At 40.0% G+C, this 25,103-nt stretch overlaps 2 protein-coding genes across 3 annotated transcripts in view; one reads left to right on the forward strand and one right to left on the reverse strand.

The window, feature by feature from the left end:
* Positions 1-7,005, reverse strand: part of POLK (DNA polymerase kappa) — a 68,872-nt gene extending 61,867 nt beyond the window's left edge. The window contains exon 1 of the mRNA XM_054715165.1: positions 6,420-7,005. The gene's annotated coding sequence lies outside the window, so the exon portion shown is untranslated. The remainder of the gene's footprint in view (positions 1-6,419) is intronic.
* Positions 7,006-7,061: 56 nt separating this feature from the next.
* The window catches only part of CERT1 (ceramide transporter 1), a 97,198-nt gene continuing 79,156 nt past the window's right edge, over positions 7,062-25,103 (forward strand). For both annotated transcript variants that reach the window (XM_054715166.1, XM_054715167.1), the window contains exons 1-4: positions 7,062-7,209; positions 7,449-7,854; positions 13,479-13,613; positions 24,718-24,834. In XM_054715166.1, the coding sequence (XP_054571141.1) occupies positions 7,127-7,209; positions 7,449-7,854; positions 13,479-13,613; positions 24,718-24,834 (741 nt within the window). In that variant the 5' untranslated portion in view covers positions 7,062-7,126. The remainder of the gene's footprint in view (positions 7,210-7,448; positions 7,855-13,478; positions 13,614-24,717; positions 24,835-25,103) is intronic.

The following is a 25,103-nucleotide window of genomic DNA, read 5'->3' on the forward strand; positions in this document are numbered from 1 at the left end:
GAAAAATTAAACTGATGATAAATCCCAGTCACTATTTTTTCTGATATATTGAGTTAAATCAAAACATAACTCCTGCCCTGGCTGGAGGCTCAGTTGGTTGGAGCATCATCATGTACACCAAAAGGTTGCGGATTCGATTCACAGTTGAGGCACATACCTAGGTTGAGGGGTTTGATATCCAGTTAGGGGTGTATGGGAGACAACCAATTAATGTTTCTCTTCTCTCTCTCTCTCTCTCTCTCTCTCAAATCAATAAAAACATATCCTTAGGTGAAAATTTTAAAAAAGACAAACAAACAAGCAAAAATTCCTTTATCAACATTACACAAAAGAAAAACTGCAACAGCCTCCAAAGATCACTTAAATTATTTACAAGTAATTAGAACATAGATTTGCTAGCACACATATTCCACTGGTTATCAATCATAGAAAAAAAACTGTAAACTGGCTACATATTATATTGCAACTTAAAAATGTATATGGATGAATTTTCTTTTAGGAAAATTGCCAAACTAAAGAAAAACTATGCAACATACTAAAATATAATCTGGCTCTAACAGATGCTCAAATGCTTTAAAATATCATTGTAGTATAATTTGGGTTTTTTAAGTCTAAAATCAATTTTATATGTATTACAAGTATCTATATATATAAAAGGCTAATATGCTAAGTGTCCAGCTGTCCAACCAGTCGCTATAACACATACTGACCACCAGGGGCAGACGCTCAACGCAGGAGCTGCTGTGATGCGCACTGGCCATTTACAGAGAAATGGCACCAAGGACCTGGTGTCCACAAAGCAACACTCAGCTTCCCCCAAGAGGGACACAGGCCCCACCACCACCCCGGAACAACACCCCACCAAATCGCAGCCAATGCTGCTAAGACCCCATGGTACAAAATGCGGCCCACAGCCCAGCCCAGTCCGGAAACAGTTGATGTGGGCGCCAGGTAATGATGTCACATAGCATCGCCCAGCTTCCTCTCCCTAGCAACTAGCCTCCTTGCAGTTTCTTCAGCCCAGGAACATGTCTTGCTTTGTAGTCAGGTGGAAACATTTTACACTTTAACAAAATGTCTGTGAAGTGTTTTCACGTGCCTCATCTCATTTGATCCTCACAGAAGTCCTGGAGTAGATAGATAGGAGACTCTGTGGAATCCTATTTTCTTTTCATTAGCCAGAAAACGGAGATTTAGAAAGCTTAGAAACTTGCCCTAATGGGTTTGGCTCAGTGCATAGAGCGTCGACCTAAGGACTGAAGGGTCCCAGGTTCGATTCCAGTCAAGGGCATGTACCTTGGTTTTCGGGCACATCCCCAGTAGGGGGTGTGCAGGAGGCAGCTGATAGATGTTTCTCTCTCATCGATGTTTCTAACTCTCTATCCCTTTCCCTTCCTCTCTGTAAAATATCAATAAAATATATATTTTTTAAAAAAACATAAAAATTTTATACACTTAATTATTGTCTGTATTCGTAGATAGAAAAATGTTACAAAACAATGAATCTATAGAAGATGTGGTGTATATATCTCATATTTACAGCACCCTAATCAGAATCATCAATCATATAGCAGAATTCATGAGGATGAAGAAGATAAACTGTCTATTCAGAAACTGTCTGTATCACCATAGCAACGTGTATATTCTACAACAATATTTTTCAGCTTACTTGACTAAGAAGAGGATCTGAAATTATAGTAAAAGTGAAACAATGAAAGAGTTGGGAAGAAAAAGAGGAAGTAAAACACAATTACAAAATTAACTATCATAAGGATTCTACTAATACTTAAAAATACCACACTGCTTTATACACTATGAATTTAATGTATTAACAAAATAATTTCTCAATTGTAACAGCAAAAGAAGTTAAAAGAGATTCAAAAGCTTGGGGGGGAAAATGAAAAGAAAATGTGTACATACAGAGTGGACTCTGATATCACTGTTCATCTATCATAGATGTATACTCTGTGGATTTTTTACCGTTAGAGTGAAATTATGAAACAGTTAGTCCTGACAAGTTTTTAACTAACAAAACCAAATATATATACATATAGGTAGGTATATAGATAGATAGGTAGATAGGTAGATATAGATATAGATGTAGATGTAGATATAGATATAGATATAGATATAGATATAGATATAGATATAGATATAGATATAGATATAGATGATAATGGAATACAATTTCAATTTTATTCAACAGTGAAAAACAATATTTCTGCTTGGAACACACCTAGTTTGGCTCTCCTCTATACAACAGGAAAAGGAATAAAAGGGTAGCTTACACGCTCTTTGAAATTCCTTTTCAGAAATCACTGTCTTATGCTGAATGTTAGAACTTTCTGTGGGATATTACATATTTTTAAGAAACTATATGCAGTGCATTATGGTATCATTTGTCCTTGGAGAGTTAAAAGGTAAAAATCAACACACAAGGGAGTCTAAGATATATAAGTTATGCAAAGTCACCTTATGGATCAAGTAACAGTAAGACCTGACAGTAGGAGCATAATACACTAATAATAATTGAAGTAATTAAAGAGTCTCTCAATCCAAATGGAGGGTTGGTGATTAGGAACAGAACAAAGAAGAAGCAAGCAAGCAATATGGCCATGCCTACTTAAATATCCATCTCCACAAAATGGATAACCTAACTTAATGCTGCTAACCATTTAGAATCACAATGATACCCCTTGGAGGAAAATAAAAATATGAGGCTGAGATGTAAGAAATCAAGTCTGGCTTTGATGCCAGGATATAAATACAAATCACAGGGCCTGAAAAAAATGGTGAGAAGATTGGGGGTGCTTGGAATGCTGGGGTGGGAAACAGAATTGAAGTCACAATTATTAATAGGCATAAGATAAGCTTCTCTTCTCTATCCCTGTGAGCCAAGTAAAACAGGATGTAAGGCATGTTACAAAAGTTCCATTATAGCTTATTATTCTCCCAGCTTCTATTTCTCACCTGCTCCCTCCTCAACTATTCCCATCACTGCCGCCAACGATTGCTATGGTAGAGGAGGAATACAGGAAGAGGGAAAGCAGTAACAGACAATAGTAATACACAACACATATAAACAATAGTAATATAGGGGAAAAGAGAGAAACAAGGAGAGAGAAAATTGCAGTTCCCTCTTACCGGTTTAATTTAAAATGGAATTTGTACAATAGTATAAATAGACTCTCTCTCTCTCTCTGTCCACATATATGTGTATATTGTAAAAATCATAAATAGTGCTCTTAGGGAAAAAATGAGGAAACAAGTTAAAAAAGAAAAGCAAGAACCATATTTCATTGGTTCAGGGACACACATTTTTTTCATTTTAAAAAAAATCCTCACATAAGGATATGTTTTCATTGATTTAAGAGAGAGAGAGAGAGAGAGAGAGAGAGAGAGAGACATCGATCGGTTGCCTCAAGCATGCGCGCCTACCTGGGATCAAACCCGCAACCTAGTTATGTTCCTTGACTGGAAATTGAAGCTGAAACATTTTTGGTGTAGGGGACAATGCTCCAACCAACTGAATCACTGGGTCAGGGCTTTTCACATTTTAACATTGCTAAAATTGGGATGTCTCACATAATCCTTGTCAGTAAAGTAGCAGTTGTGACATACTTGTCATTACCTATGCATCAAACCATGAAGAATCGGTGTCAGCAGCTTGGAGAAAAAACTCTGAAGACAATGATGTGGCATTCTTAAGAAATGTTGCAATCATCAATTCTCCTGATCATGAATATATGGAAACAAGGGACATTAACAACTCGAAATTAAAAATTAATTTAGAACACCGTGAATGTGGAGAGATTAACTAGATCTGGCCCTCGTGATTCAGTGGTTAGAGCACCGGCCTGCACACCAGAGGGTGGCAGGTTGGATTTCCAGTCAAGGGCATGTAGCTGGGTTACAGGTCCGATCCCTGCCCCTGGTGGGGGCACATGTAGGAGGCAACTCCCAGGGTTCTTGTCCCAGCCTTACAAAGGGTTCTGCAATCTGGAGAAAGGGGCTGATGCGTAGATTAAGAAGGAGTCCAAGGATGAAAGATAATTTTGAAAGGCATTGGGGGCCAGAGGAGCTTCAGCTAAAGGAACTGAAGACTACCCCTTGACTAAGGACCCCATGCTATTTATTAACACAAATTGTCCTAAGGCAAGATGGAGATAATACACTTCAAAGGGTAAGGTTTACAGAAGCATTGTCAGTTTGGGGAATAGCCTACAGCTGTTCAGGTGTTTGGCCAACAGGAGGCAATAACATTTAGATTTCAGATGCCCTGAGCTGTCTGGCAGCAGACTATCCTATTCAGGTTTGGGTTCCAACAGGTAAACTACATATGTGGCTCAGCCCTTGTTGAACCCTCCAAGCTTCACCAACCTTTTGATGAAACTCTTGTAATTATTACATGCTGGAATTGGTTCCCGGCAGGCAACCAATTCATATGTCTCTATCACATACTAGATTTTTCTCAGTCTCTCCTCCGCCCCCTCTCTTCTATATCTAGAATCAATGAAAAAAAATATTGTCACTCCTTGAGGATTTAAAAAAAAAGAGATTAACTAATCCTTACCTAATTAATATCAATTACCTTTCCTCCTACCACAAGTGATATATACATATACACATGCACACACATATACCTATATAGATATTCTTTCCTTCATACAAAACAGTATAAAAACAAAAATTCAAATGGTCCATAATTTCACCATCCAGATTATTCAAGTCATTAAAATAGGGCCAAAAAAAAATCAGCTGTATTATTCACATGCTGTATTTTGCTTATTTGTACTCTAGTTTTTAGACTGTTGCTATTCATAGATTTTTAGCTGTTTCATAGATTAGTATTTTATTTCTAAGTTTACAAAATCATGTTTCTCATGTAAACCCCTAACTTTTAACCCAGTTATGTTTCAGTTTGGAAAAGCTGTATAAAAAACAGTTAAATTCCCAGGTTAGTTAAAAAAGACTACTTAACTCAAAACACATATTTAACAAAAAATACTGTGGAAATACAGAACCTATAAGCTCTGTTATGGACTAGTGTTCCGCCACAATTCATATTTGAAGCTCTAACTCCTTACGTGACTAAATTTAGAAATAGACCCTATAAAGAGGTAATTAAGGATAAGTGAAGTCATAACCGATAGGATTGATGTTCTTACAAGAGGAGAAAGGCCAAAGCCACCCAGCCTGTGGTATTTTGTATGTCAGCCTGAGCTAATACATAGGCTTTTTATAGACTACTAGAAGCCTGATGCACAAAATTCATGCAAGGGGCTTGGCCCTCGCAGCCTCGGCTGGCCCTTGCAACCCCAGCTTCGTCCGGAAGGTCGTTGGGACAGTGGTCTGGATGGTCGTTCTGCTGTTCAATCTAATTAGCATACTAGCTCTTTATTATATAGGATACTAGAGGCCCGTGTATGACATTGTGTACTGGGGGCGGGGGGGGGGGGGGGGGTGTCCCTCAGCCTGGCCTACACCCTCTCCAGAAATGTCTGACTGACGGCTTAGGCCTGCTCCCACCAGCTCAGGGCTTCTGGCTGAGTGGCGCTCCCCCTGTGGGAGTGCACTGACCACCAGGGGGCAGCTCCTGCGTTGAGCGTCTACCCCCTGGTGGTCAGTGTGCATTATAACGACCAGTCATTCTGCCATTCAGTCGATTTGCATATTACCTTTTTATCATATAGCATTATTTTTTATAAAATTAGTGTTTTCTGTTTCAACTTGGATATCCTCTCCTGCTATATTTCTAGCATCAGAAACAAATAAATACTCCCCTTAATTCCTCTACCTGCTGATCAGTAAAACTGCAAACCTTACCAATTCCAGCACCTCTGGGTGTTTGGGGGTTTTTGTTTGTTTGTTTGGCTTTTGAGTCTTGACAGGGGGAGTAGAGGGCCAGGATGCAGGCTTTGGAATTGGTGCTGAGTGGAAATAAAAGCTGAGAGAATGAGATGAGGTGGAAGATAGGCAGACAGAAGATGAATTAAAGAACTCTAGTGGGATGGGAATGAAAATGGGAATCAGGATATTTGGGCTCAAACTGCAACTATGCTCTTTACTAGTTGTATGACCTTCGGAAGGTTATTTAACTTCTCTGTGGTTCGGTTTCTTCATGTCACATATCAGACATAGAAATAGAATAGAAATAATAAATTCTACATTGGGATTAAATAGGACAGCATAAATAAATGATGTTCAAATCATTAGGTGAAATTAAGAACTTAGTTACTCTGATGTGTTTATTTATAGTATATATTATTTATTTACATAATTCTTCTCTTTATATAGGTATTCTGAAGCAAAGAGAAGGGTATCGTCTTGTAAATCAGATAGATCTGTATTCAAATCCTAATTCTGTCACGTAGACTATATGACACGGGTCAGTCTTATAATGAAGTTTCCATACCAACCTTTTCTATCTTTCAGAGGTCGGCAGGTCGGTAGAGATGGTTAACCTGAGTCACGGGGAGATACTCATTTGCACCTAAAGGAAAACTCCAGGCGATTACCTCACATTCTTATTTTACTTTAAAAACTCTTAACACGTGACTTATTCTCTGACACCTTCAAAATTACTCTCCACAAAATAAAACTCTTGGAAATCTAACAACAAGTGTTTGCTCTGGTGAGAAGGAACTGAAAATGTTTCCTTCAAAGGCGGGAAACGTCAAGTGTGAAGTCTCATTTCTAAAGATGGGATGGAAGACTTTCAAAACCTGCAGAGGCCGTTTGGCGGAAAGAAACCCCCTTGGCACTGGAGATGGCAAACCCCTGGCCCTGGGTGGAGGCGGAAGAGTCCCGGACACTCGCCCGGGCAAGAGGCAAAATGCTCCCCGGCTTTCGGGAAGCCGCCATGGAAGGCCGGCCCGGCATCCTCAGCAGAGAGTTATCTCTCGTCCGCCCCGCAAGCCCGGAGGATTCGTCATAAACACGCTAGGCAGCAAGAGAAGCGCGGCGGAGGGGAACCGGTCACGCAATTATCCCACGAAGCCCATCCACTGCTTGACCGTCCCCAGGACAACAAGCCTTACCGACGCGAAACACTCACCAGTGGACTCACAATCGCGACTACAACTCCCAGGAGGCAACGCGGCTGTCGGAGCTGGTCTTTCCCAGAATGCAGTACAGCGGCGTCCCCATCCCTCCTCCTTTCTCCGCTCCTCCTACTTCTCTCCCTGGCGTCACGCGGGAGGGCCGGAGGTAGGGTGCTGGAGGGACCCCAAGCCCACGACGTGCAGCGTCAGACGCTGGGAGGGGGCCGGGGCGGGGAGGCGGGGGAGAATGGGAGGACGAAGAGGAGGGAAGAGGGGAGGGGAGGGGAGGGTAAATAGTGGGCCAGGCAGGAAGATGGCGGCGGGAGCGGAGGTGTGAGTGGACCCGGGTGTCTGCAGCTGGATTTTTCTCTTCCCTTCTTCTTCCCCTTTTCTTCTCCTTTTGAGATTGGCATCGACGGGGCTGAGTCCGGGTGGCGGCGCCGGTCGCAGCGCAGGGGTCACGGCGGCGGCGGCGGCTGACGGCTGGAAGGGCAGGCTTCCTTCGCCGCTCGTCCTCCTTCCCCGGTCCGCTCGGTGTCAGGCGCAGCGGCGGCGGCGCGTGGGGCGGACTTCGTCCTACCTCCAGCACCCCCCGGCACGGGAGCGGGCGCTCTTCCCTTCGCCGTCCTCCGACATTTCACCCCGGGGACGAGGCGCCTCCTCCGGCGGAGCTCACGGAGCAGGGGCCGGTCTCCTGCTCGCCTGTCGCGCCTCCATGTCGGATAACCAGAGCTGGAACTCGTCGGGCTCGGAGGAGGATCCGGAGACGGAGTTCGGGCCGCCTGTGGAGCGCTGCGGGGTCCTCAGCAAGGTGAGCCACCCGCGGGGCCGAGGGCCCCCTGCCCAGACTCACCTGCCGCGAGGCGCGCCACGGAGGGCATGGGGTGGGGCAGGGTGGGGGCCACGGGCTGTCCCGGAGCGGCGGCGGCGGAAGGTGCTGGGGTGCGAGGCTGAGTTCTGCGGGAGGAGTGCCCGGACTAGGGATGGAGTGGGATCAAGGAGAGAAGGGCACTGTCCTCCTTGTCTGCCCAGGGGGCTTGCCGCCGAGTACCGAGGAAAACGTGTCCCAACCCCGGATCCAGTTAGGGGGCAGGATGCGCACCATGACTTGGGACTCAGTGTGGCAGCTGTCCCGGGTATAGGAATCCGGGTTGAGCAACAGCGGTGTCAGAACAACTGGGGTATGGGAACAGTGCAAATCGGATCTCCGAAGAGACTAGTCCAGAGATGCCAAGCAGAGTCGGGTTGGGGGATTCTGGGAACGTGGCTGTTTACACCGAAGCCGTCGCAACTAGACTTGATGGCTGAAATCTCAGGTGGAAAACTATGCCAAGTTAGATGTAGGGAGAGATCTCAATGAGGAGGACTTGGGTACTTTTTCCCTCACCCTGTTCAGAAAAGAGCTATTGAGTCTCTTATAACGTGATATGTACAAAACATATTCACAGTAACTTGGAAATGTTGGCATGAAGACCGACTTTTAGTCCAGGAAGAAGAGCATTATTTAATAAAATATTCTTGCAGTCAGAGGGCCAGAGTAAAGGAAAGGATAGCATACCTTTCCGGTATTTTTTAAGAGCCCTTTTTCAAAATTTTAGTAAAACAAGTAGTCACTTATAGGCTCTTTTTAAGAGAGGAGGAGAATGTGTGATCTTTTGGTAGTCTGGGGTGGGGGAGCGGGTGGTGTCATTTGTTTGTTTTTCTTAAAGTTATGACAAGATCCACATTGCGTTTTTTTTTTACTTCCTCTCCCTTCCTGTTAAACTTTTAGAAATGGCTGGAGCCAGCAGTTAACCTGGAGAAAGGAGGGCAGCTGGGGCGAGTCTCTCAACAAGCTGGTCATAAGATACTAGGTCATGTGCAGCTATTAAGAAATCACCCTGCTTCCAGTATACGTACTTTGGCTAAGCATTTGGACATCATTTGGAATTGTTTCATATTAGGTGTTTATAATGTCTAGAAAGCTAGTAAGAAAAGGCCTAAGAAAGGCATGAATATATCAGAACAAAGGCTTAACAAGTGTTAACCCTTATTTGCATAGCAGAAAAATTATGGTGTGTGTTGATATTGTGCTCATTATTGGAATTTCAGTGAAAGGTTTTCAGTAAAGTGAAGCTCTCTGGGGTTTCTCTTAGATTAACTGTATCATGTAATTTAAGAATCTGTATTGAATTCATTTTGTAATAGGTATAAATTTTCAGATGGAATTATTATGAAATGGGCTCTTTGCTTCTGAGTGATTCTGGTAGTTTCATCGCTTTTCTCATTAGATGAGAAGCAGTATTTCAAATTAGTATTGTGGTGTGGTTAAGTATTTGACAAAACAAGCTGTACTTTTGATCTATTGATCATTTTGGGGGGATTAGAGTGACTAGTGGAGTCACTAGTGCTCTGAGTATTCAGAGCAGTATAGTAGGCATATTGTATGGAAATATGGAAAAAATGGAAGACTGTCTCTTTGATATTTAAATGTGTAGAAATGTAGTATTTGACCACTTCTGTGGTAGGTAAATAACTTCAGTGTTTTTGCATACTTAGATCAACAGGAATATAGGTTTTGGTGTTATTCTTTTATTTCACCAGCCATTCCACTTCTCCTTCCCTTGGATTCCCATAGCATTTTATTTGTAACTTGATTCTTTTTATTTTAAATGTAGATTTTTTTTTTCCCTTTGAAAATATAGCTTGGGAACAGAAATCTTTGATTCTTTTGCAGTGTCTAGCATATTGCCTTGTCTCTACTTGTTAAACAGGGACGGGAGAAGTACTTTATGACTGTAGAGAAAGGCAAAAATCTGCCTTCTAGGTATGATAATAGTTTAACATTACCGACTAAAGGGTCCTGAGGCTTATGTACTTTATTGGGTCCTCTAAAAAGAAATGATATGAAATTGCTAGGGGCCCTTCTGTCGCTTTGGAAGAGGTGAGCTGCGGAAGGTTAAGCTTTGTTAGCTATGCTTAACTGCCTCCACCTCAAAGTGCCATGTGCTTAGCAATGTTCTAAGTCTCTTCTTACTTTGTCTTAATAATTCTGAAGTAGATTTTGACAGAGAAATAGAGAGGATAAGTAACCTAATCATAGTCACACAGTTACTAGCCTTCTGAAGGGCAATAATTGAAAGTGAAGTGCATTAAGATTCCCAGTCTAAACAATTTATGTCGTAGGCAATGGGGAGTTGTTCATGTAAGTTTCGGAGCTGAGCATTCAGTGAGATTAACATGTAAGATAAGTAAGCAAATATGCTTAATAAGTAAATAAGATTACCTAAGTTATGAAATAAAAAGCAGAAGATACTAGAGATAAGGTTAGTAAGCCTTCTCAGAAATCTAGGAACCTGATAACTTAATTGGATTAATTGAAAATACAGAAGAGTAGCCAAATTTAAGGGTTTAATATGTAGGAAAGCCCTAACCGGTTTGGCTCAGTGGATAGAGCATCGGCCAGCGAACTGAGGGGTCCCGGGTTCGATTCTGGTCAAGGGCATGTACCTTGGTTGTGGGCACATCCCTAGTGGGGGGCAGGCAGGAGGCAGCTGATCAATGTTTCTCTCATTGATGTTTCTGGCCCTCTATCCCTCTCCCTTCCTCTCTGTAAAAAAACAATAAAATATATTAAAAAATATATATATATGTAGGAAAGATGAATAGGAGTTGGTAATAGGCTATAAAGACTGAGAAGGAACCCTCAGGAATTGAGTATTCCTATAAATATAGTAGGGGTCGTCATGATTTTATTCAGCCATTCAAATAACAAAGAAACTGAAGCTCAGAAAAGTTAACTTTTCAAAACTCCTCATATAACTAGTAAAGTAATTGAATCTCTGATTGTGTATCCACTGCTCTGTCCATACAATAATACACAAACCCTCAGTCAGGTTTGAGTCTGAATGACTGCAGAAGTCAAGGAAATAGTCTTTGACTAGTAGTCCAGAAGTCAAGGAAATGGGAACTTAGGAAGAAAGTGTACCTTAAGAAAGAAGGTGAATTGAGTTTTGTATGTAAGAATCATTATTTCAACTTTCAGTATAAGTGGTGGTAAGTCATAGGGAGTTAAAAAAAAAAAATAAGGGAATGATGATTAGGGAGCCCTTAGGAAATAATGAGTTAAATTGCCAGCATGGATGACCGCTCAGGGAGGAGTTGTAATGATGGGGCTTAGAAGATTTAAGCCCCATCTCAAACATGCTGAGTTAGGGAATAGGAAAGTAAAGATTTCTCAATGGGTAAAGAGCCTGAGCCAATGCAGTATGTAGATTTTTAACAATCTTGAATTTGTTTTTGGCAGACAATTTTGGAATTGTCTATATTAAAAACCCCCATAACATGAAAATAAGCAAAGTCAAGAATTCCCATAGAGGTTATATTTCCGCCATTGCAAGTTGATTGATTGTGCTCTTCAGTGTGCATCGAAACTTAAGCAACACAGAAACCATTTATAGGTACTGGAAACAGATAATCCAAGCATGTTTTTGAAAAACCAGTTTTGTATTGGTATATTGCTTTTGGGTTTGAAAAATAGATCTTCAGAGAAACTTGGAAAATGAATTAACTGTTTTAAATATGAAATGTTGAGTTCTGTAGAGGAAAAAAAAATAAAATTGACAAGGACAATAAAGATTAATCTAGTATTCCTATAGGAATAACTTACAACAAAAGTACAGTTTTGGCCATGATTACTTCTGTTGATTTAAAAGATCTTCATACTTCTGTTGATTTAAAAGATCTCATGCAGTACTTGGTGTAGGAGACTATGTAACCAAACTTACATTTCTATTGAATATCTTAATTGTAGCAGGGACCAAAATAATTTAAGAGCCATGAGGTGGTGAGGAAGGGAGGATGAAGGCACACAAAGAGCAAAGTATACTTTAAAAAAAAACTTTATTGAGGTAACGTTTAATAACATGATATAGATTTCAAGTATACAACTGAAATTTAATATTTCTATACTCCATTGCATGCTCACCACCAAAAAGTCTAATTTCCATGCTTTACCATATATTTGACCCTCTTTACCCATTTCAGCCTCCCACCACTTACCTTCCCCTCTGGAACCACCAGTCTGTTATCTGTATCTATGAGTTTGTTTTTGTTTTGTTTTGTTAGTTCATTTGTTACTTTTTTGTTTGACATTCCACATATGAGTGAAATCATATGGTTTTTGTTATGTTCCACTCTATCTGATTATATTTCACTTAGCATACCCTCAAGATTTATTTATCCATGTTGTCAGAATGGCAATATTTCATTTTTTATGTCTGTGTATTGCTCACACGCACATGCCACCACACACACACACACACATACACATCTTTATTCATTCATTAATGGACACTTAGCTTGTTTCCATATCTTGGTATTGTAAATAATACCTCAGTGAACATAGGGGCATGTATATCTTTTCAAAATAGTATTTTCACATTTGGATAAATACCCAGAAGAGGAATTGCTGGTCCATATGGTAGTATATTCTTAATTTTTTTTAGGAACCTACATACTGTTTTTCCATAGGGACTGCACCAATTTACAATCTCAAACAGAGCAAGAAGGTTCCCTTTTCTCCACATCCTCTATAACACTTGTTATTTTTTGTCTTTTTGATAATAGTTGATCAAATGGGTTTGAGGTAATATCTCATTGTGGTTTTGATTTGTATTGCCTTAATAATTGGTGAAGTTGAACATCTTTTCCTATGCCTATTGGCCATCTGTTTGTCTTCTTAGAAAAATGTCTATTCAGATCCTCTGTCCATTTTTTAATTGGATTGTTTGTGGGGTTTTGTTGTTGTTGTTGTTGAGTTATATGAGTTCTGTCCAAATTTTAGATATTAGCCCTTGATTGGAAGTATCATTTGCAAATATCTTTACCATTTGGATGGTTGCCTTTTTGTTTTGTTGGTTTCCTTTGCTGTGCAGAGGCAAAGCAGAATTTTATTTTATTTTTTAATATGTTTTTATTGATTTTAGAGGGAGAGGGAGAAAGATAGAAACACCAGTGAGAGAAACATCACTCCCTCCTGAATGCCCCCTACTGGGGATCAAGCCTGCAACCTGGCATGTGCCCTGACTAGATATCAAACCAGTGACCTCTTGGTGCATGGGTCGACTTTCAACCACTGAGCCACACTAGCCTGGCAAGAGGCAAAGCAGAATTTTAAACTGAAATCTGCTTCTATTTTATTCCTCAAATGTTAGAAGAATATTATATTTTATTGATCTATTTTATTTATAATTTTATAAAAAATTACTGAAAACCATTATACAATCTAGAAAATATCAACTTTCCACTTAATCATTTTTACTAATTATTATTACGTTAGAACTTTTCACATTTTGGTTTTAAAATTAGATTGGTTGCTATTTCAGAAAGTTTGGATTTCTAAAATACTAACTTGTTTTTTTGTTTTCCTCCTCCCTGCCTTTCTTCTATTCCCAGTGGACAAACTACATTCATGGGTGGCAAGATCGTTGGGTAGTTATGAAAAATAATACTTTGAGTTACTACAAATCTGAAGACGAGACAGAGTATGGCTGCAGAGGATCCATCTGTCTTAGCAAGGCTGTCATCACGGTAAGTTTCTGTTCTCTTTCATTAAACAGATACTTTTATTGAGCATCAACTATACACCAGAAACTGTTCTACCTACATGGTACACACCTGTGAACCAAATAGGCAAAGATTCTTGCCCTTGTGGAGTATATAGTCTAATACTTTTTTTTTCCATAAAGCTATTTTAGAGTGTTTACTGCTACATACTATTATTTTATATAGACATGTAATAATTATCTAGTTGATATAGCAAGCCCTTAAGGAAGGCCTTCAGAAAAAAAGGATGTTAGAAGGTGTCATGTCCATTGAGATTGGTAGGTTATTAAAAACAGTAAAGCAGGAAATTAAAAAAATACATACCTTTCCCTGGCCAAGTTGCTCAATGATTAGAGTGTCCACCTGTGCACTGAAGGGTCTTGGGTTCAATTCCCGATGAAGGGCATGTACCTGGTTTGTGGGTTTGCTCCCTGGCCCTGATTGGGGCATATGTGATGTCTCTCTCACATCGATGTTTCTCTCTGTCTTCCCCTCCCTACCTCCCGTCCACTCTCTCTAAAGGGCAAATATCCTTGGGTGAGGATTAACAAAAATAAAAATATGTATGTTGGCATTTTAAAATTTTAACTTAAAATATATAAATCTATGTTTACCAAATTTTTTATGTATAGATAACACCATGTCTTTGAGTGTGGATTCGAAAGAAGTTGATCTTGTGTAAACTATATCCATAATACATGCTTTGTAATTTCCAGTTTTGATATCTCTAAAATAGAATAAAAGCTAAAGATACTTTTTAAAACTCTCAATAGAGATTCTTTCTAACTTTTAATGATTTTGTTCTAATATTTTACAGATGTCTTACCTTTATATAATTCAATACCTTTTAAAGGACTGACTCACCTTTACTGAGTAATTACTTGGTTTACATTCAACTTAGTTTACGTAGGAACAAACCTCTTTTTTACTTATATTTCATACTCTTACATAATGTTTACTTCAGTTATGTAAGAAGTACAACAAGTAAACTGGCATAATCAGGTTTGGGAACAACCAACTGACCTGTTAAACATGTATCTCAACTAGTGGGATCAGAAGTGCCTGAATATACTAAAAATAGCATACAAATTGAGAGTGGTCAGCATACCTTGGCGTATTTATTAAAGAGAAAAAAAAAGTGTTGGTTAAGGCAGGTCAATTGAATACAGGTCAATGAAGGTAGTGTTTGTAGTTAAAATCTGAAAATGGGTATGTTAAAACTTAATCACAGATTTTACTAATACAAAGATAATTCACATTATTATAGACTTTATATTGCTTATAAAAGTAGAAAGCACTTTGGATCTGTTTTGATATCTAAATCTGACTTACATACGTTTATTTTACACAATTTAAGAAAAATTTTATAGTATTTTTTCTTTATTTTTCATACATTCTCCTTTTGGATATTCCAAGTTGGAAAAAAAAAAGCTTAGTTGAATATTGAGATAGAAAAACCTATAGAGGAATTGTTTGGAAGTATTAAGAATGAAACTACTACTCTCCATTCTTAGGGACAGTTTTAAAGAACTATTTTGAGCCCCTTTGATGTGACTCAGTGATTGAGTGTCGACTTATGAACCAGGAGTTTATGGTTCGATTCCCGGTCAGGGCACATGCCCAGATTGCAGGCTCTATCCCCAGTGTGGGGCATGCAGGAGGCAGCCGATCAGTGATTGTCTCGTTATTGATGTTTCTATCTCCCTCTGTTTCTCCCTTCCTCTCTGAAATCAATAAAAATATATATATTTTTAAAAGAAATATTTTAAATGTAAGCACTCATTATTTATTTTGACTGATATTTGGTACATTATACTGTATTTTGAAATTGTATCTAGTTTATTATTTGGGGGGTTTATTTCTCTTAAGGTAGAACATTATCCATGCTAGAAGACAGAATAGTGCATAGAAATGTACTTTCTTGACATGTTTTCCTAGGTTCCTCCCCTCCTTTTTGCATATTGCCACGTTTATTAGTTACATATTTGACTCTTTGAAAATAATATGTTGATGGTTGATGTGTAAATAGGAAGGAATGAAATTTTATCTTTATTGTTTACTAAGTAGTATTTCTAGAGTATCATGCTAGTTTATGTAGATTTAAATATAGTTATCCTATCTTGAATTATGGACAATGGTTATAGTGCATTGCTTATTCAGGGCAAAGGAAAATTTTTAATGAACATTTACGTTGCATCTGCTCAAGAAAAACTGTTTTTTTGTAGATTTTATGTTGTTATTATTATACTTATATTTGCATGCAGAACTTTGGTGGTTGTATTTTTCTTTTCTTTGATTTTTATAAAAATTTATTTGAGCCAAACTGACAATACATGCCCAGGAAGCAAGGTCTCAAATGCTTCCTGAGAATAACAGTTTTGCAACTTCTTTTATGCATTTGAAATTAAGGAGGGAAAGTAAGGAAGAAGATTTCATGGAGGTGGGAGAAAGCAAGGCAGGAATTGGGTTAATGGATAGTTAATAAGATTCTGTGCTCTCTTCAGGGTGGTTATTTCAAAGGTGATAACCTAGATGCACAGAAACAATGGGCAGGGCTTACTTAAGGCATAGATAAACTTTTTTTTTTTTTTTAATATATTTTATTGATTTTTACAGGGAGGAAGGGAGAGGGACAGAGAGCCAGAAACGTCGATGAGAGAGAAACATCGACCAGCTGCCTCCTGCACACCCCCTACTGGGGATGTGATGTGCCCGCAACCAAGGCACATGCCCTTGACCGGAATCGAACCTGGGACCTTCCAGTCCGCAGGCTGACGCTCTATCCGCTGAGCCAAACCGGTTTCGACTAGATAAACTTTTTACTAAAGAAGTTAAATGTCTGGGGCATGGCTACCACCATGACCTACCTAGTTACAAATTTATAATCAGATCACCCTGTGAGGTTACTTTCTTTTCTTTTTTCCAGTTTCCCCTTAGTCATACATTAATCTGAAGGATGCATTGATGACCAATCTTTTGGTCAGATAGAGTGGTCTCACAGTACTAGGGAAGGCTTATTCCCAGAAAGTCTCAGTATCAAGGACATCTTGTTCATTGGGGATGGGGCAATACCGTAACCATGGGAGTCAGATTTTTCCCAAAAATGGAAGGCATCAGGTTGTTACCAGTATTAGGGTTCTTGGGTTTCCCAAGATAGACATCAAGAGGAAACCTTAGAGAAATTTCCAGACAGATTTTTATTAAATGTAAGCATGGGGAGGCAGCACAGGGGAAAGGAAGGTTCTCTGAACTGGCTCAAGGGTCTGTCTCTGCTTGGCTGCTTTTATAAGTTGAGGACAAAGTGGCTTTGTGCAAAAAGGTGGGCTTGTAGAATTTTCCATGTGGGGTTGGAAAAGCAAGTAGTTAGAGGGAGGTAAAATTCTGCTTTCGTGGGAGTGGGAGAGCCAGAAAGTGGAGGGTTGGTGACATTCTTATGGTTGGCTTATTGGTGTTTCTTGTGGCTAACTGGGGTCTTTGGGATAAGGTAAAGGGCAGCAGGGTGATGCCAGTGCTGCATTTTTTCTTATCTGGCATTCTTGGGATCCTGAGCCCAAGTCCCCATGTTGTCTCAAGATTTTAATGGCCTTCATTGAGTAAAAAATGCACTCTGGATCATTTCTATCCTGTGGAATATCATGACCCGAGTTTCTGTCACTTTTTTATATTTGGCATCTAGTATAACATTAACATAAGTCATGAAAAGAATATTAACAATTATCTTATACATGTTCAGTAATCATAAATAGTTTGACTATATAGAGAAACTCAGAGAATAAATATATTACTGTGACTAATATCATTAGCATTCAGGTAAAGATAATAAAATGTTTGCTGAGTTCAATATCAATCTGTAGATATACAGACCTTATTGATGTCTTGGGATAATTGTCTACCTCTGGTATTGGCAGCTTCTTTTCCTCAAGGAGTCTTTGATGTCTGTAGGCAGGAGTTTGATATCCATTCACAATTCGGTGCCTGATAAGGTCCCATCCATTGAGGTTGGAGAGTGTCTTTTATTTGATGCTGTCTTCAATAAACAAAATCTCAAGGTGGCAGTCAACTGATCTTTAAAGTGTCTGTCTCCTGGGAGCTCCCTGTGAAAAGAAGGTGTTACCAACTTGGCATTTTCTTGAAATGACTCTTATCAAACCTTGGCAATGGTATAAGATGTCTCTTTTCAGTAATGTCAGCTCTTAAATTCCTTCATCTAAATCTAGTTTAAAGATAAGTGATGCATGACGAAATGCAAAAGCTGGAAAATGGGGAACCAGAGAGCAGGGGAGAACCCGGCAGTCATCTTTGGTTTTTCATAGCCGTGACTTTTGTTTAATTCACAACCATGTTTTCCCATACACTATACCTTAGAAGTTTTCCTACATATATTGAGATTTCTAACCCTTAAAACTTAAATTTCTAATGAAAATTAGTAAGTAAGCAATTAGCATCCTTTAGCTTGGCAACTTATGAAGACATTTTATAAACTCTAGAAATACATTTTTATAGATTTCAGAGAGAAAGGGTGAGGGAAAGAGAGATAGAAACATCAATGATGAGAGAGAATCATTGATCGGCTGCCTCCTGCACGCCCCCTACTGGGGATCGAGCCCGCAACCCCGGCATGTGAATCGAACCATGACCTCCTGGTTCATTGGTCGACGCTCAACCACTGAGCCATGCCGGCCAGGCTTTTCCATTGATTTTTAGAGAGAGCAGGAGGGAGGGGGAGAGAAAGAGAAACATCAGTGTAAAAGGACACATTGATTGGTTGCCTCCATCAAAGGTTCTGGGGATTGAACCTTTGATGGGCAGGCTGAGTTCTAACTGCTGAGGCACACAGCCAGGGCCTGCCTTCCTAACTCTCATCTCCAGCAGACTCCCTCTCACTGTGTCACCTCCAGTCATGCTATATATCTCTTTCGGGATCTTACCTAGGCTTGCTCTTTCCTGCCCTAGATCTTTTTTTTTTAATATATTTTTATTGATTTCAAAGGAGAGAGAGATAGAAGCATCATTGATGAACCCTAGCCAGTTTGGTTCAGTGGATAGAGCATCAGCCTGCAGACCAAAGGGTCCCAGGTTTGATTCCAGTCAAGACACGTACCTTGGTTGCAGGCTATTTCCCAACTTGGGTTTTGGTCAGGGCTCATGCAGGAGGCATCCAACTGATGTGTTTCTCTCACATCAATGTTTCTCTCTGTCTTTCCTCTCTCTTCCACTCACTAAAAATCAATGGAATAATATCCTCGGGTGAGGATTATTAAAAAAAAAAAAAAGAAAGAAAAGAAAAAGATACACCATTGATGAGAGAATCATTGATCAGCTGCCTCCTGCATGCCCCCATGACCTCCCCGTTCAACCACTGAGCCACACCGGCTGGGCCCCTAGATTTTTACATGCATTCTCCCCCCCCCCCCGCCAACCCCCCAGTTCTTGCTTAGAGAGAGAAAGGGAGAGAGTGAAACATTGATTGGTTGACTAACCCAGTGGTCGGTAAACTCATTAGTCAACAGAGCCAAATATCAACAGTACAACGATTGAAATTTCTTTTGAAAGCCAAATTTTTTAAACTTAAACTTCTTCTCACACCACTTCTTCAAAATACACTTGCCCAGGCCATGGTATTTTGTGGAAGAGCCACACTCAAGGGGCCAAAGAGCCGAATGTGGCTCGTGAGCCGCAATTTTGCCGACCAGGGGCCTAACCTATGTGCCCCAACTGGGAATTGAACCTGCAACCCAGGTATTTTCCCTGATCGGGAATTGAACCAGCAGCCTTTTGGTGTACAGGAGGATGCTCAATCAACTGAGCCACTCCAACCAGGTTACATGCTGAATGTTTTCCTTTCTTTCCTTCTTTGTTCATTTCATTTCATCCTTCCCTTGGCTGAAGTATTATTTTTTGGAGGCCTTCCCCTGATTAGGTTACTTCCTTTTATTATAGGCTTTCTCAACATGGTGTACCTTTCTTAACTATGGCTTGTTATATTTGAAGTTTTACATTTTGTGTGTAATTATTTGGTCAATGTGATCTCTGCAAAGTTAAGGATCATAGCAGTTCATCCTCAGCATTGTATTCTCGGTGCCTTGAATAGTGCTTGGTAAATCATAGGTGTTCATAAATGTATCATTGGTTGGTTATTTACATAGAAAAATAAAATGAATGGTTTAGATCATGATTGTTCAGTAGAAATATAATGTGAGTCACAACTGCAGGGATGGAAGTAGGAAAACAGAATCAGACAGCCTTAGGGGGTTATTGCAGATAATTCAAGTGAAAGATGATAGTGGCTTGGACCAGAGTAGTAACGGTAGAGATTATGAGAAATGATTGGATTCCAGATTCATTTTGAAGATAGAGCTGACAAGACTTGCAGATTTGCTTGTAGATTCCTTATAGGGTGTGAGAAATGAGTCAGATGATTTCAGATCTAAGCAGTTGGTAGTTACCATTTCCGAAAGTTCAAAAGCCTGTGAGAGGAGAAGTTTGGGGAGGGAGACATATCAGATCAGTTTTAGATATATTGAGATGCATCATAGGCATTTAAGAGAAAATAATAGAGGAGGCAACTGAGTGAAAGTATGGAGATCAGGGAAGAGGGCCTTTTGATTTTTCAACTATTTATGATGCCTACCCCACCCAATCTTTTCTATAATTGACAAAATGGTGATTTTTCAACTCTACAAACTCCTTCCACATTTATGTCATCACTTTTGTCCTTTAACAAAAGTATTATATGTGATTTATAGAAAATGTAGTATAGGCAAACAAATTAAGGCAATTAGTTCTAATCATACAATTTAAAAGATAGTTACTATTAATCTTTCTTTCATACACTAACTTTATTAAAATTGCTGTATAATCCATGGAGTAGGTATTCTGTTCAGCTTTTTTTTTTTTTTGTAGTTATTAGACATTATTATTGAAATGAACTTCTGTGAACTTATCTGAGATATATACCATTATGATCAGGTTATGGGGGTAAACAATTAAATATCAGGAAAACTCAGAAATTTTAAGAAATAATCTAAAGAATTTTAAAGAATATGCTAGGATGAATTTTGGTAGTACCACAGTTCCGGTTGAGTGAGATGTAGTATCATGGAAGTACAACTGAATAGAAAATTTAATTCTACTATATTTTTTCTAAAGAAAAACTATTGCTGTATCCTATATACACTCCCTGCCCTCTTTTTAGCCCCATTTCCACCTACTGAGTATTAGTAATTTACTGGTGAGACACAACAAAATGGATGAGTCTTGAAATTGTTATACTGAATAAAAACAGTGAAGCATAAAGAAATATGTACTATCTGGTTCTATTTACATAAATTTATTAAAAAGGCAGACAATATTATAGTGAATGAAAGCAGATCCTTGGGCTACTTAGGACAGTAAACTGATTAAATTTTTGCTTTGTTCTTCAGATAGTATATATGCTTCCCTTCTTCCAAGAAGCTTTCTTAATTACTGAACTCTATTCCTAAGATTTCTGAATATTTGGCATTAAGTTAAATTTATAGTAATTGTATTTATGGGTATTAAATGTCTTTTATATATTTCTGTGTTGCTAATTATTGAACAGGTTATGCACTGTTTTTTTTCCTTTTGCATCGTTTTAACACACACTACCTCCTACCATCTATCTATCTATATCTCTACATACATACATATACATACATTTTTTATATATATATATGTATACACACACACACACACACACACACACACACACACACACACACACTAGAGGCCCGGTGCACGAAATTTGTGCACGGAGGGGGGTTGTCCCTCAGCCCAGCCTGTACCCTCTCCAATCTGGGACCCCTCGAGGGTTAAACGGGCAGTCGGACATCCCTCTCACAATCCAGAACTGCTGGCTCCCAACTGCTTGCCTGCCTGCCTTCCTGATTGCCCCTAACCGCTTCTGCCTGCCAGCCTGATCACCCCCTAACCACTCTGCTGCCAGCCTGTTTGCCCCCAACTTTCCTCCTCTGCCAGCCTGGTTACCCCTAACTGCCCTCTCCTGCAGGATTGATCACCTTCAACTGCCCTCCATTGCAGGCCTGGTCCTTCTCAACTGCCCTCCCTTGCAGGCCGGGTGCCTCCCAGCTGCCCTCTCCTGCTGGCCATCTTGTGGTGGCCATCTTGTGTCCACATGGGGGCAGGATCTTTGACCACATGGGGGCAGCTATATTGTGTGTTGCAGTGATGATCAATCTGCATAGTACTCTTTTATTAGATAGGATAGAGGCCTGGTACAGGGGTGGGGGGCAGCTGGTTTGCCCTGAAGGGCGTCTCGGATCAGGTGGGGGTTCCCTTGGGGTGTGGCGCGGCCTGAGCGAGGGGCCTGTGGTGGTTTGCAGGCCGGCCATGCCCCCTGGCAATGCAAGCGAAGGCCCTGGTATCTGGAATTTATTTTCCTTCTACAATTGAAACTTTGTAGCCTGGAGCAGAGCCAAGCCTGGGGCTCCCTCCAAGGCCCGTAGCCATTTGTGTTGGGGTTATAATTGAAACTTTGTTGCCTTAAGTGGGTGGGCCCTGCCAGGGTGTGCAGAAAAAGCTTTGCTTCCCCTGTTGCCGGCGGCAACCCTGGCCTGCTCTCTCAAGCTCCATTCTGCCACCATTTGTTTGAATTTGTTTACCTTCTATAATTGAAACTTTGTAGCTTGAGTGGAGGCTTAGGCCTGGCAAGGGCAGGTGGAAAGCTTGGTTTCCTCTGTTACCTAGGAAACCTTGCTCTCTGTGGCTGTAGCCATCTTGGTTTGGGTTAATTTGCATACTCACTCTGATTGGATGGTGGGCGTGGCTTGTGTTGTGTCGGAGGTATGGTCAATTTGCATATTTGTCTATTATTAGATAGGATAAACAAACTAGAGGCCCGGTGCACGAAATTCAAGCACTGACAGGGGTGGGGGTCCTTCAGCCCAGCCTGCGCCCTCTTGCAGTCTGGGATCCCTCGCTCCGTACCACCCACCTGCTCACTGCTCCTTACTGCTTGGCTCGCTGCTCCTTAGCAATGCAGCGGAGGTGGGAGAAGCTCCCGCCACCGCCGCTGCGCTCACCAGCTGTGAGCCCAGCTTCTGGCTGAGCAGTGCTCCCCCTGTGGAAGTGCACTGACCACCAGGAGGCAGCTTCTGCATTGAGCATCTGCCCCTTGGTGGTCAGTGCACGTCATAGCAACCGGACGTTCCACTGTTTGGTCAATTTGCATATTAGGCTTTTATTATATAGGACCTATCCTATATAATAAAGATGTAATATGCAAATGGTCGTTACACCATGAAGCGTAACAACCAACTGCGTAATGACTAGCTCATGGATCAGCAGGAGGGTGAGGCAGCGAGCTACAAGTGGGCAGAGGAGAGCTACAGGAGGGGGCAGGGCAGCAAGCTATTAATGGGGGGCAGAGGGAGCTACATGAGGGCGGGACAGCGGGCGGAGAGCTACTGGACGGTGGCAGTGAGCTACTGGCACACAGATTCATGCGCAGAGCTACTAGTATATATAAAAGCCTGAGCTACTGGTTGACCGGCAAAGTAAATTTTCTTCAGCAAATAAATTTTCTGTTACATTGATGACTCTCTGTACTCTATCCAGTAGACAAAGACATGGCATATGTGATGTGATTCTGTAATATTGTAATTCATTTATTGGGCAAAAAATTAAGATATTAATTTTATACATTCTTATGAGTAACGTAAAACACTAAACCAAATAGTTGACATTTTCACTAAGTGTTTACGTTTTGATGCAGGCAGTTTCCACTATCTAACGTAAGTCTGATGTATTATTCATTTTATCTTTGCTTTTCATTGAAAGCTCTCCTGACTGTTACTATCAAAGACATATAAAAGCCTAGAAGTTAATTTGAGATACTTAGGAGGAAATGTTAACAATTTTGTGATAGAATGTAAAAATATCTTGTTTATAAAATTTATTGAAATCAAACTCTTTATGATGAGAATTTACTTTTGAATAATGGAGGCAGGGAAATGTAATAAATGTCTTTTCTAAGACTTATTTTGGACCTTTTTCTTAAATAAAAAAATATCTTTTTTATTGATTTCAGAGAGCGAGATAGAAACATGAATGAGCTGAAACCGGTTTGGCTCAGTGGATAGAGCGTCGGTCTGCGGGCTGAAAGGTCCCAGGTTTGATTCCGGTCAAGGGCATGTACATTGGTTGCGGGCACATCCCCGGAGGGGGGTGTGCAGGAGGCAGCTGGTCAATGTATCTCTCTCATCGATGTTTCTAGCTCTCTATCCCTTTCCCTTTCTCTCTGTGAAAAATCAATAAAATATATTTTAAAAAAGAAACATGAATGAGAATGATGAAAATGATCTGCTGTCTCCTGCACACCCCCTAATAGGGATTGAGCCCGCAACGTGACATGTGCGCTGACCGGGAATCAAACTGACCTCCTGGTTCATGGGTTGACATTCAGCCACTGAGCAACCCTAGCTGGTCTATTTTGAATCTTTTTTAATTGTGCTTTCAGTAATGTTTCTATTAGTTTAGCTAACTAAAAGCATTTGATGAAAAACACTCTTTTTTTGAAATATATTTATAGTTTGTGTCACCTCATTTGTAGGAATGGTGAATGAAATTTAGTGTTTGGTAACTATATACCCTTGTTGTACTCTTCATCTGAGGAATCTTCAAAAAATTACTTGAGCCCTGGCCGGATTGCTTAGTGGTTAGAGCGTCAGCCTGTGAACTGAAGAGTCTCAGGTTCTGTACAAGGGTCTGTACCTCAGTTGCAGGTTCTATTCCTGGCCCCATTTGGGGCGCATATGGGGGCAACCAATCAATGTGTCACTTGCAATGTTTTTCTCTTTCTCTCTCTCTCTCCTCCTCCCTTCCACTGTGTCTGAAAATCAATGGAAAAAATATACTCAGGTGAGGATTAAAAAAAAAAAAAAAAACAACAACAAAAAAGTTACTTGAATAGAAAACAAAAGAATAACAAGTGTGTCCCACCAGCCAGAATGGCTTATGTTTATGTTTTTTGCTGTAGAGTATACTTCTAAGAATATAATCTAAGAATATAATTAGTTTTGCTTTTCATTTTCTACTTTTTTCTCTACAGCCCCATGATTTTGATGAATGTCGATTTGATATTAGTGTAAATGATAGCGTTTGGTATCTTCGTGCTCAGGATCCAGATCACAGACAACAGTGGATAGATGCCATCGAACAGCACAAGGTAGGGTCTCCAGTTTTACTTGTCCATCTTGAGATATGTATAATGTGTGTTACTGAAAAGTTGTACATTGTTTGGGTGGTAAAATTAAAGCAGTACAGAATTAAATTTGTGAAATACTTTTATTTCTAAGGAACATTTTTGTGATAAATATTTTTAATTGTTAACTAAAACAAAATATGCTCTTTTTAGTAAAAGAAATGTTGATTTTTCCAATTTAGGATTTGCTTCAAAAAAAAATGCCATTTAAAAAAAAATGCCATTTATATGAT

The sequence above is a fragment of the Eptesicus fuscus genome, chromosome 4 (genome assembly GCF_027574615.1).
Source record: "Eptesicus fuscus isolate TK198812 chromosome 4, DD_ASM_mEF_20220401, whole genome shotgun sequence".
In the NCBI taxonomy this organism is placed as follows: Eukaryota; Metazoa; Chordata; class Mammalia; order Chiroptera; family Vespertilionidae; genus Eptesicus; species Eptesicus fuscus.